This window comes from Poecilia mexicana, unplaced genomic scaffold, assembly GCF_051168715.1.
Source record: "Poecilia mexicana isolate PSO_F unplaced genomic scaffold, ASM5116871v1 scaffold_12, whole genome shotgun sequence".
Classification (NCBI taxonomy): Eukaryota; Metazoa; Chordata; class Actinopteri; order Cyprinodontiformes; family Poeciliidae; genus Poecilia; species Poecilia mexicana.
In genome coordinates, this window is record NW_028263381.1 from 22,116,931 (window position 1) to 22,128,111 (window position 11,181).

General features: G+C 40.9%; 1 protein-coding gene across 1 annotated transcript; it reads left to right on the forward strand.

Annotated features, from left to right (window-relative positions):
* The first annotated feature begins 1,691 nt into the window (after nucleotides 1-1,691).
* Nucleotides 1,692-3,927, forward strand: LOC148156084 (NLR family CARD domain-containing protein 3-like). The gene is made up of 2 exons (XM_088010618.1): nucleotides 1,692-1,973; nucleotides 2,117-3,927. The coding sequence occupies exons 1-2, from the start codon at nucleotides 1,718-1,720 to the stop codon at nucleotides 3,910-3,912; spliced, it is 2,052 nt and encodes a 683-aa protein (XP_087866744.1). The 5' UTR covers nucleotides 1,692-1,717; the 3' UTR covers nucleotides 3,913-3,927.
* Nucleotides 3,928-11,181: the final 7,254 nt, after the last annotated feature.

Consider the following 11,181-nt stretch of genomic DNA (forward strand, 5'->3'; position numbering starts at 1 on the left):
AATTATACCTCAAGTGGATCTGATTCAGAACCAGATGGTCTCTATCGGACCATCTGGTTCTGAATGAAGCTCCATCAGATCCTCCTTGGATGGTCAGAGTGGAAACGACTCCTGGTTCTTCTCCATCTCAGAGCTCAACACTAAGATCATCAAACTTCTCTCAGTAATTTAAACCAACATGTTTGTCTGAGAATCAGATCTTTCTGCTCTTTAAACAAGGCTGGAATTTATTCAGGAGGATCAATGATCAGGAACATGTTGGAGGATTGGACCGGTTCTGATGGGAATCATTTGGAGCATCAAGTTGATGATCTGTCTGGTTCTGTTGGGTCTCATGGCTCAGTATTTTAAAATGTTCCACATTCAAAATAAACTTTAAAGAAGAACTACACAGAAATATTTTAATTAGAATTTTTGTCATCAGGATTCAGCAGAGGGTCAAATCAGAACCAGAACCAGAACCCAGCTGTGTGTCCTTTAAGAGTGACAACTCCAAAGGTCGTCCCATTGACTTTAAATTTCCTGGATCTCCACCATCAGAGAGGTGAGCTGTTTCTAACTGCTGTAAACTGAACCAGTAAGTTTCAGATGTTCCCAGTTATATTTACAGAGTTTTGATCCATTATCTAAACCAGCTGCTCTGTTCTAATGAAAACACCTTCATATCTTCATCTCTGGGTGATGATGATGATGTTCTGCTGCTTCCTGGCTCCATGTCAGACTAACAGTGGGACACATTTCCACCAGCCACTGGGAAATACCTGGTAAACCAGTCTGGTCCATCAGGACTTGGTTCCTGTGTGCATTGTGAGATCAGTTCAGCAGGAAGGAAAGCTTCATGATGTGGTTGGTGAGATCTGCTGGAACTCAACCAGACTGAGGTGATGTGGACCATCAGAGGTTCTGCTGGTTCTTAGTGGATCAGCAGGAACATTAAATCTTTACTTGGATCATCTGGTTCACTGCTCACATCCAGATATCACTTCATGGACCTTTACCTTCTGATTGTCTCTGTGTGGACAGATATAATGTGAGCTCACTGGCTTCCAGGATCTACAGGATCCATTTTAAATCCTCTAGAACATCCAGGAGAGGATCCCACATGGACACACCCACATATCTCAGAGCTCCTCCATGTCCACATCACCTCAGGTCCAGTCATCAGAACCTGATGGATGTCCCACACTGTCCCGAAGACCTGTGTGGACAGAGCCTTCACTTCCACTGTCCCCAAGCTCTGGGACTCTGTCTCCACCAGCATCAGATCTGCTGACAGTGTGGACAGTTTGAAGTCCAAGTTCAGCACCAACTTTTTAAAATGTCTACTGGTGATTCTGGTGTTACTGGTCTTCATCCTTGTAGTTCATCTTCCTCTTTCTAACTTCTTTGTATTGTGTTCATGTGATGCTCTGTTTTCTGCTTTAATGTGACACTCTTAGTTATTTTATTAGTAAATATTGCTGGATGAATATTTCCTGCCTTCCTGATTGTTCCTGGTTCCTCCACAGAGTGGACCAGCAGAGCTCAGAGGTTCCCAGTGGTCCGTCTGCCCAGCAGCATCAAACACAGCTGGACTCCATATTTATGGTCTGTACATGAACAACAACTAATTTTCCATGGTTCTGTTCACAGTCGTCTCCATGCTGCACTTTGTAGACCAGAGGACTGTCAGTCTGTCCAACATCCATCTGGTGTTTGGCTCCATGATTTCAGTCTGATGTTTCCTTCATCTATTATTCTGTTCCAGCTGCTGGAGGAAAACATTGTCACTTTTGTGAAGAACGAGCTGAAGAAGATCCACAAGGCTCTGAGTCCAGATTACCCAGAATGCTCAGAGAGTCAGAGAGAGGATGATGAGGTGTTGGAAGGTGATGATGAAGAGCAGAGGAGGAGCAGCAGAGAGGCAGTGATGAAGATCACACTGAACTTCCTGAGGAGGATGAAGCAGGAGGAGCTGGCTGACCGTCTGCTGAGTAAAAGGATTTCTACAAAGATTTGACCTGATGGATAAATGACACATTTACTGATGTCTGAAGAGATGGAATCACATTTATTTAAATCATCTTCAGAAGGTATTTTTGTTTCATCTCTGATTTTACTTTTTGTGTTAATTTAGAACATCTTGCTGCAGTTTGTCAACATCAACTTAAATCTGGTCTGAAGAAGAAGTTCCAGTCTGTGTTTGAGGGGATTGCTAAAGCAGGAAGTCCAACCCTTCTGAACCAGATCTACACAGAGCTCTACATCACAGAGGGAGGGACTGGAGAGGTAAATGATGAACATGAGGTCAGACAGATTGAAACAACATCCAGGAAACCACACAGACCAGAAACAACAATCAGACAAGAAGACATCTTTAAAGTCCCACCTGGAAGAGATCAACCAATCAGAACAGTGATGACAAAGGGAGTGGCTGGCATTGGGAAAACAGTCTTAACACAGAAGTTCACTCTGGATTGGGCTGAAGACAAAGCCCACCAGAACATCCACTTCATATTTCCATTCACCTTCAGAGAGCTGAATGTGCTGAGAGAGAAAAAGTTCAGCTTGGTGGAACTTGTTCATCACTTCTTTACTGAAACCAAAGGAATCTGCAGCTTTGAACACTTCCAGGTTCTGTTCATCTTTGATGGCCTGGATGAGAGTCGACTTCCTCTGGACTTCCACAACAAGGAGATCCTGACTGATGCTACAGAGTCCAGCTCAGTGGATGTTCTGCTGACAAACCTCATCAGGGGGAAACTGCTTCCCTCTGCTCTCCTCTGGATAACCACACGACCTGCAGCAGCCAATCAGATCCCTCCTCAGTGTGTTGGCATGGTGACAGAGGTCAGAGGGTTCAATGACCCCCAGAAGGAGGAGTACTTCAGGAAGAGATTCAGAGATGAGCAGCAGGCCAGCAGGATCATCTCCCACATGAAGACGTCACGAAGCCTCCACATCATGTGCCACATCCCAGTCTTCTGCTGGATCACTGCTACAGTTCTGGAGGATGTGTTGGAGACCAGAGAGGGAGGAGAGCTGCCCAGAACCCTGACTGAGATGTACATCCACTTCCTGGTGGTTCAGACCAAAGTGAAGAATGTCAAGTATGATGGAGGAGCTGAAACAGATCCACACTGGAGTCCAGAGAGCAGGAAGATGATGGAGTCTCTGGGAAAACTGGCTTTTGATCAGCTGCAGAAAGGAAACCTGATCTTCTATGGATCAGACCTGACAGAGTGTGGCATCGATATCAGAGCAGCCTCAGTGTACTCAGGAGTGTTCACACAGATCTTTAGAGAGGAGAGAGGGCTGTACCAGGACAAGGTGTTCTGCTTCGTCCATCTGAGTGTTCAGGAGTTTCTGGCTGCTCTTCATGTTCATCGGACCTTCATCAACTCTGGAGTCAACCTGATGGAAGAAACATTTACACTGCAGACAGCCTCATTATTTAATAAACCTAAACTAAAGTCTCTCCATGAGAGAGCTGTTGACCAGGCCTTACAGAGTCACAATGGACACCTGGACTTGTTCCTCCGTTTCCTCCTGGGACTTTCACTGCAGACCAATCAGAGACTCCTACAAGGTCTGCTGACACAGACAGGAAGTAGCTCACAGACCAATCAGGAAACAGTTCAGTACATCAAGGAGAAGATCAGTGAGAATGTGTCTGCAGAGAAAAGCATCAATCTGTTCCACTGTCTGAATGAACTGAATGATCGTTCTCTAGTGGAGGAGATCCAACAGTCTCTGAGTTCAGGAAGTCTCTCCACAGATAAACTGTCTCCTGCTCAGTGGTCAGCTCTGGTCTTCATCTTAGTGTCATCAGGAAAAGATCTGGATGTGTTTGACCTGAAGAAATACTCTGCTTCAGAGGAGGCACTTCTGAGGCTTTTGCCAGTGGTTAAAGCCTCCAACAAAGCTCTGTAAGGACACACATTGTTACTGCAGGTATTGTTGATGGGTAGAAATCTGCTAATTATGAGGTAAATATTCATGTTTCAGTTTATATTTTGGTGCTTTGTCTCTTCAAAGTGTCCCACTGGGGGAGATGCGCAAAAAAGAAACAGACTTCCTTCAGCAGCTGAACATAATGTTACATATTCAAGCAGCAAAACTCATCCACTTTATGTTAACATTGAATTGGATTAATATAGTTAATTGTATAATTTTATAATTATCTTTCCAACCTCCTTGTTACCTGTAGTTCTGTCATTTAAGGCTGGAGGCCCAACTATAGAATGAACCAGTTCACAACAAATACAAAGGTTGTGTAAAATCAGATGGTTCCTTCTCTGTCCAATAAAACCTTGTTGATTTGAAAGAACATAAATTCTGATGAATTGTTTAATAACAGATTGCTGCATCCTAGTCGATAAGAGCAGCAGGGGGCCAAATATAGCTCCATGTGGAACCAAGAGGTTGGAGAGAGAAAATCTGTTTAAACTGTTTCCTATCAGAGTTCAGTTTGTCTCTCTGTCTTCACATCATGGGCTGGGCGGGGCTTCCACTGATTGGTCTACTGAGAAAATACCAGGAGCTGATTGGCTGATGGACAGGAAGTTAGACTGTTCAGATAAATGACATTAACAGATATTATTGGCATTGAAGAGATTTGGCAGAGAGCAAATGTAGATTCTAGAATAAGTGGAAATGTTTCAGTAACAGGAAGAGGATGAGCAACACGTTAAAATAATCATCTATATTCAGAGAAACAAGTAGAGGAATTCATCTAGAATATAAATAATACAAAGTCAGAACCTTCTGGAAATTCACTGTTATACAGACCACAAGAGATCTTTAAGCTAAACAGTCATTAATATCTACAATAACCCTTTGAAGTATTTGAATTAACATGAGTTACAAGAAGATTTTATTTCCTTTTGTGGTCAATAAGCTGTTTTTAATTATCATTTAAGTATAGCAGTAGAAATAATAATAATATAAGTTAAAGAAGAGAAAACTATTATAAACATCAGAATCAGTGTGAGCCTCACAGCCCTGAATCCGACGGCCAACTGCTGCTTATTTCTTGGTTCTCTCTGTTATTTTACCCAGACGGCCAGAACCACTTTGTGTCCAGACTTGGGTTTAATAAAACCTCTTTGTTAAAAACATCATCTGGTCTGGACTTTGTGTTTTCTGTGTGATGACATGAGGATGGCAACATATTGGTGGTCCATCCTGTTCCAATAACATGTTTAAAACATATTTGGTTCAATGTTGTGATATTTATGAATGCAGTTTTAATTGTGGTGATTTATGAAAGTGTTTCCATGTGTTTAGTGACCTTTAGTGTCAGGTTGGTGTTTTCACAATTCTTTAAATACGGGGTTAAATTTCCCAGTAACACTTTATTTGTGTGCATCAGACTGACATGACATTGTCATAAATGTGACATAGCAGCTGTTATGAACATGATGGAGTCTTCATGAATGTTTACAACTGTTGGCATGAAGAGTCATTTGGTAAATAATGACACATCTAGTGCAAAGTTGACATTTTAATGGACTTTTAATACAAGTTTTAATGCAACTTTGGATTAAATGTGTCATTATTTATCGAATGACACTTTATGACAAAGTCGTAAACATTCATGAAGACTCCTTCATCTTCATGACAGAAGATATTTTTGACAGTTTCATGTCAATCTTATACACACATAAAATGTCACCAATTTTTCTGTATTTAATGTTTGGCTACTGTTTGTTTTTGGATTTAGGAGCAAATTTGTTTCTATTTTTTCCCACATTACTTTTGTCGTAATTTTTTTCTCACAACAAAAGGCAACATAATTAAATATAAAACAGTCCCTTAAATCAGTAAATCAGGAACATTGTTGACTGGATAGAAAAAGACATTCATTCTGATGAATTATTTAATACCAGATTTTCCTCCCTGTCTCCTCAGACTGAGTGGTTGTAACCTCTCAAAGAGAAGCTGTGAAGCTCTGTCCTCAGTTCTCGGCTCCCAGTCCTCCAGTCTCAGAGAACTGGACCTGAGTAACAACAACCTGCAGGGTTCAGGAGTGAAGCTTCTCTCTGCTGGACTGAAGAGTCCAAACTGCAACCTGGAGACTCTCAGGTAAAATGCGACCAATCCTGGTGAAACCAGATTTCTGTCCTTTACCTGCTTTCAAAGATGATGTAATTATTATTTGATATAATAATTGATGTCTGACTGTGACATGGTTAACCTGCTAAATCTCAACACATAATAATGGATAATTTTCATTTCCTCCAGGCTGAAAGAATCATAAAGAAAGTTATTAAGAAAAGTGGAGGTCAGGCTTCCACTGATAGTGTAACTCTGGATTATTGACAGAACAAAGTTGATTATTGACAGATTGCTGCATCCTAGTTGATCAGAGCAGCAGGGGGCCAAATATAGCTCCATGTGGAACCAAGAGGTTGGAGAGAGAAAATCAGTTTAAACTGTTTCCTATCAGAGTTCAGTTTGTCTCTCTGTCTTCACATCATGGGCTAGGTGGAGCTTCCACTGATTGGTCTACTGATAAAATACCAAGAGCTGATTGGCTGATGGACAGGAAGTTAGACTGTTCAGATAAATGACATTAACAGATATTATTGGCATTGAAGAGATTTGGCTGAGAGCAAATGTAGATTCTAGAATAAGTGGAAATGTTTCAGTAACAGGAAGAGGATGAGCAACATGTTAAAATAATCATCTATATTCAGAGAAACAAGTAGAGGAATTTATCTAGAATATAAATAATACAAAGTCAGAACCTTCTAGAAATTCACTGTTATACAGACCACAAGAGATCTTTAAGCTAAACAGTCATTAATATCTACAATAACCCTTTGAAAAATTTGAATTAAAATGAGTTACAAGAAGATTTTATTTCCTTTTGTGGTCAATAAGCTGTTTTTAATTATAATGTAAGTATAGCAGTAGAAATAATAATAATTTAAGTTAAAGTAGAGATAACTATTATGAACATCAGAATCAGTGTGAGCCCCACAGCCCTGAATCCGAGGGCCAACTCCCAGTGTTGTGTTCAAGACCACCTAACCCGAGACCAAGACAAGACCAAGACCAGAGCGTATCGAGACCGAGACAAGACCAAGACTTTTAGGGTCCGAGACCAAGTCAAGACCAAGACCGAGGGGAGTCGAGACCGAGTCAAGACCAAGACCAGCGCCCCACGCTACATGATACTATAAAATGTGAAATATGATCAAAATTACTTCTCAAATTGATCTGAAAGATCCATATTCACATAAAAACACCTAGATATTAAATACTTAATAAAATTTATCAATATTAATTTTGCTTCCATCTCTGTGCTACAATCCGCGGTGGTCTCGTGCCATCCTTAAAAAGATAACGCCCTGGGTGTTTGTCCATGTTGCTCATGTCAGAAACCACCACTGTCTGCACCATTAAACATAGCAATTGAGGCAATGCCCTGACGGTAAATAACGCTCAACTATGAACACTGACCAAGGAGCAACAAGCAAGAAGTAACCAATCACAAGACGCTCACCGTGACTGTTCTCACCCTCTCTCCCACTACATGAAGCCAGGTAGTCTGACACCATGGCAGACTACCATTACAGCTGCCACTTTGACCGAAAACAATCAAAGAGCAATGTGCATGCTCTGCGTGCTCTTTCGTTCTTGTTTTATTTATTTGTTAATTAAAAAAATATCAATGTACATAATTAAATAAAATAATGATAGCTGCTGCAGTGTATGCAGGGGATTACAAGAACATAGAAGAGTGTTCTGTCAGGTCAGCATATGCTGTCAGATCGTCATACGCTTAGAACGAACTCACGGCTATATCTGTCAGACACGTCTTTACTATATAATTTTATTTAATTAGCAACATAGAATCATGACTTAGATCATTATACACTTTATTAACAGTTGTATGGCATCTTGACTTAGCGGTTAAGTAGGTTAATGAGTTTTACATGGGCGTGTGTTGTAGCTGACTCCAGCTGCAGCCAGACCCTGCTTTAAATACAATTTGAAATAACAATGCATGTATATCTATATAGTTATCATGGAAAACAATTTAATGACTTATTTTCATCATAACTTGTTGTGTATGGTGAGCTGACAACTCCTCTGACTGTCGGACTTCTTAATGCGCAGGCATGGTACTCACTGCATGTACGCTATTCTGACAGCGTATCGTAATCTAATGGGCTCTTTGCACCTACGGTGTTGACGTTACATCTCCAGGAGCCAATGCGGCTCACTTGTTTCCGCTTTGAGTTACCATGACTGGTAGAAAAGACTAAGTCGTATTTCAGATGCAAAAAACGCAATGCTATGAACGTTGTTGTCTTCCTAATATAATGAGCTTTTAAGTTTTCATTAATTTCCAAGCGATCCTGAATTAAGAAGATGGTGGCTTGTAAATATTTGTCACTACCAGTTAAAGCTAACGCTGCACAACACAAAGTTTGCAGCCTTCACTTCACTCCAGATCAGCCTAAAAATACCAGGGATACGGATGATAAATAAAGGAGCCTCCCCGAGTTATTTCCATGGAATCACTTCTGTATTCAGCCTGAAAAAGCGAGTATATGGGAACCAGAGAGCAGACCAGAGCCAGACAGCCAAGCAACTGATCCGCCTGTACATACTGCTGTAAACACCGTCCTGAGCTCTTCACAAGAAACACGCTAAGGTAATAAAATGAAATAACAGGGAGACATAACACGGTCATATTTTTCTAAAAGCAGCAACTTTGAACCTGAACAGCTGAACCAGATCTCTGACACCAGAGCTGCGCTACTGTTAAGCTATGAGGCTTGTTGTGCTTCAGAAGTAAAAAGCCCGAACCATAACTGAACCCCTTTAATCTGACACTAACGACAATAAACACACAGTAAAAATATTGTCCGTTAGAATGTTTAGATACTTAAATAGCACATTTTTACAAGAACAATGTCCGAGAATATTGCCTACTAGCATAAGCTAAGGTTAATGTTAGCCACAAAGTTTAAGTAAAACTCACCTTTGTATCACTAAATGTATAACGAGGCATACATCTTAAAACCTTTCTCCAGCTTACTTGTTGGGGCTTTGGATTGATGTACAAACCTTGGCCAAGCCCTGAAAGCACCTATTGTAAAAGGCCATTTTCAATAGATCGGAAACAATCGAGCCGCTTTTCCCCAAACGCGGAAGCTGAGGTGCAAAGAGTCCATAGAACGACTCTCAGTGACACTCCAGTCCTATCTAATAAGTAAAGAGACGAGCAGATGAATCGGACTGCTCCTGAATGCCACATCACTATATTGCAGACTTTTGGACACAGCGTTGTCACATATATGCGACAAGTCAGTCAACACCTCCGCACAATAATTCAGCGCAGTGAGTGACAACTTTTTTCATCACAAATGCTTATGTGTCTCTGTACAGCTAGCTTTGCTAACATCACGTTAACGGAGCTTACCTTCTTTGAGCTACTTTTCTAAGTGACGACAAAAGTAAGACGTTGTCCCCACCGTCTGTGAAACTGCCTGGATGTTGAGTTAGCTGTGGCCATTGGATTTCTTATGATTTATGCAGCATATTTCTGACGATTAAACATCTTATGCCGCTGAGAGGAAACCACTGCGCCTGTCTCAGAGCGCCGCGTGCGAGTGAAAGACTTGCACACAGCGAAAGACTCGCCGCGTGCAAAAGACTCGCACGTGGGTCTACGTGTTTCTGTTTCTCTCCGGTCGGAGAGAAACAGAAACACGTATTTGGCAAGTCACGTTATTGCTTGGATTTTAATCGGTGCGTTTTGCATCCACTGAAAACAAAGATGTTAACAAATAAACTAGATAGTGTGCTGTATGTTTAATGATATTTTAACAGTTGCGGTCTCGACTGGTCTTGAAATAAAACGCCGAGTCCTCAGCGTCCGAGACGAGACCGAGACCATCAATAAATGGTCTTAAGACCGGTATCGAGACCAAGACCGATCTCGAGTACTACAACACTGCCAACTGCTGCTTATTTCTTCGTTCTCTCTGTTATTTTACCCAGACTGCCAGAACCACTTTGTGTCCAGACTTGGGTTTAATAAAACTGATGAATTGTTTAATACCAGATTTTCCTCCCTGTCTCCTCAGACTGAGTGGCTGTAACCTCTCAGAGAGAAGCTGTAAAGCTCTGTCCTCAGTTCTCAGCTCCCAGTCCTCCAGTCTCAGAGAACTGGACCTGAGTAACAACAACCTGCAGGATTCAGGAGTGAAGCTTCTCTCTGCTGGACTGAAGAGTCCAAACTGCAACCTGGAGACTCTCAGGTAAAATGTGACCAATCCTGGTGATACCAGATTTCTGTCCTTTACCTGCTTTCAAAGATGATGTAATTATTATTTGATATAATAATTGATGTCTGACTGTGACATGGTTAACCTGCTAAATCTAAACACATAATAATGGATAATTTTCATTTCCTCCAGGCTGAAAGAATCATAAAGAAAGTTATTAAGAAAAGTGGAGGTCAGGCTTCCACTGATAGTGTAACTCTGGATTATTGACAGATTGCTGCATCCTAGTTGATCAGAGCAGCAGGGGGCCAAATATAGCTCCATGTGGAACCAAGAGGTTGGAGAGAGAAAATCAGTTTAAACTGTTTCCTATCAGAGTTCAGTTTGTCTCTCTGTCTTCACATCATGGGCTTCCACTGATTGGTCTACTGAGAAAATACCAGGAGCTGATTGGCTGATGGACAGGAAGTTAGACTGTTCAGATAAATGACATGAACAGATATTATTGGCGTTGAAGAGATTTGGCTGAGAGCAAATGTAGATTCTAGAATAAGTGGAAATGTTTCAGTAACAGGAAGAGGATGAGCAACACGTTAAAATAATCATCTATATTCAGAGAAACAAGTAGAGGAATTTATCTAGAATATAAATAATACAAAGTCAGAACCTTCTAGAAATTCACTGTTATACAGACCACAAGAGATCTTTAAGCTAAACAGTCATTAATATCTACAATAACCCTTTGAAGAATTTGAATTAAAATGAGTTACAAGAAGATTTTATTTCCTTTTGTGGTCAATAAGCTGTTTTTAATTATCATTTAAGTATAGCAGTAGAAATAATAATAATATAAGTTAAAGAAGAGATAACTATTATGAACATCAGAATCAGTGTGAGCCTCACAGCCCTGAATCCGACGGCCAACTGCTGCTTATTTCTTCGTTCTCTGTTA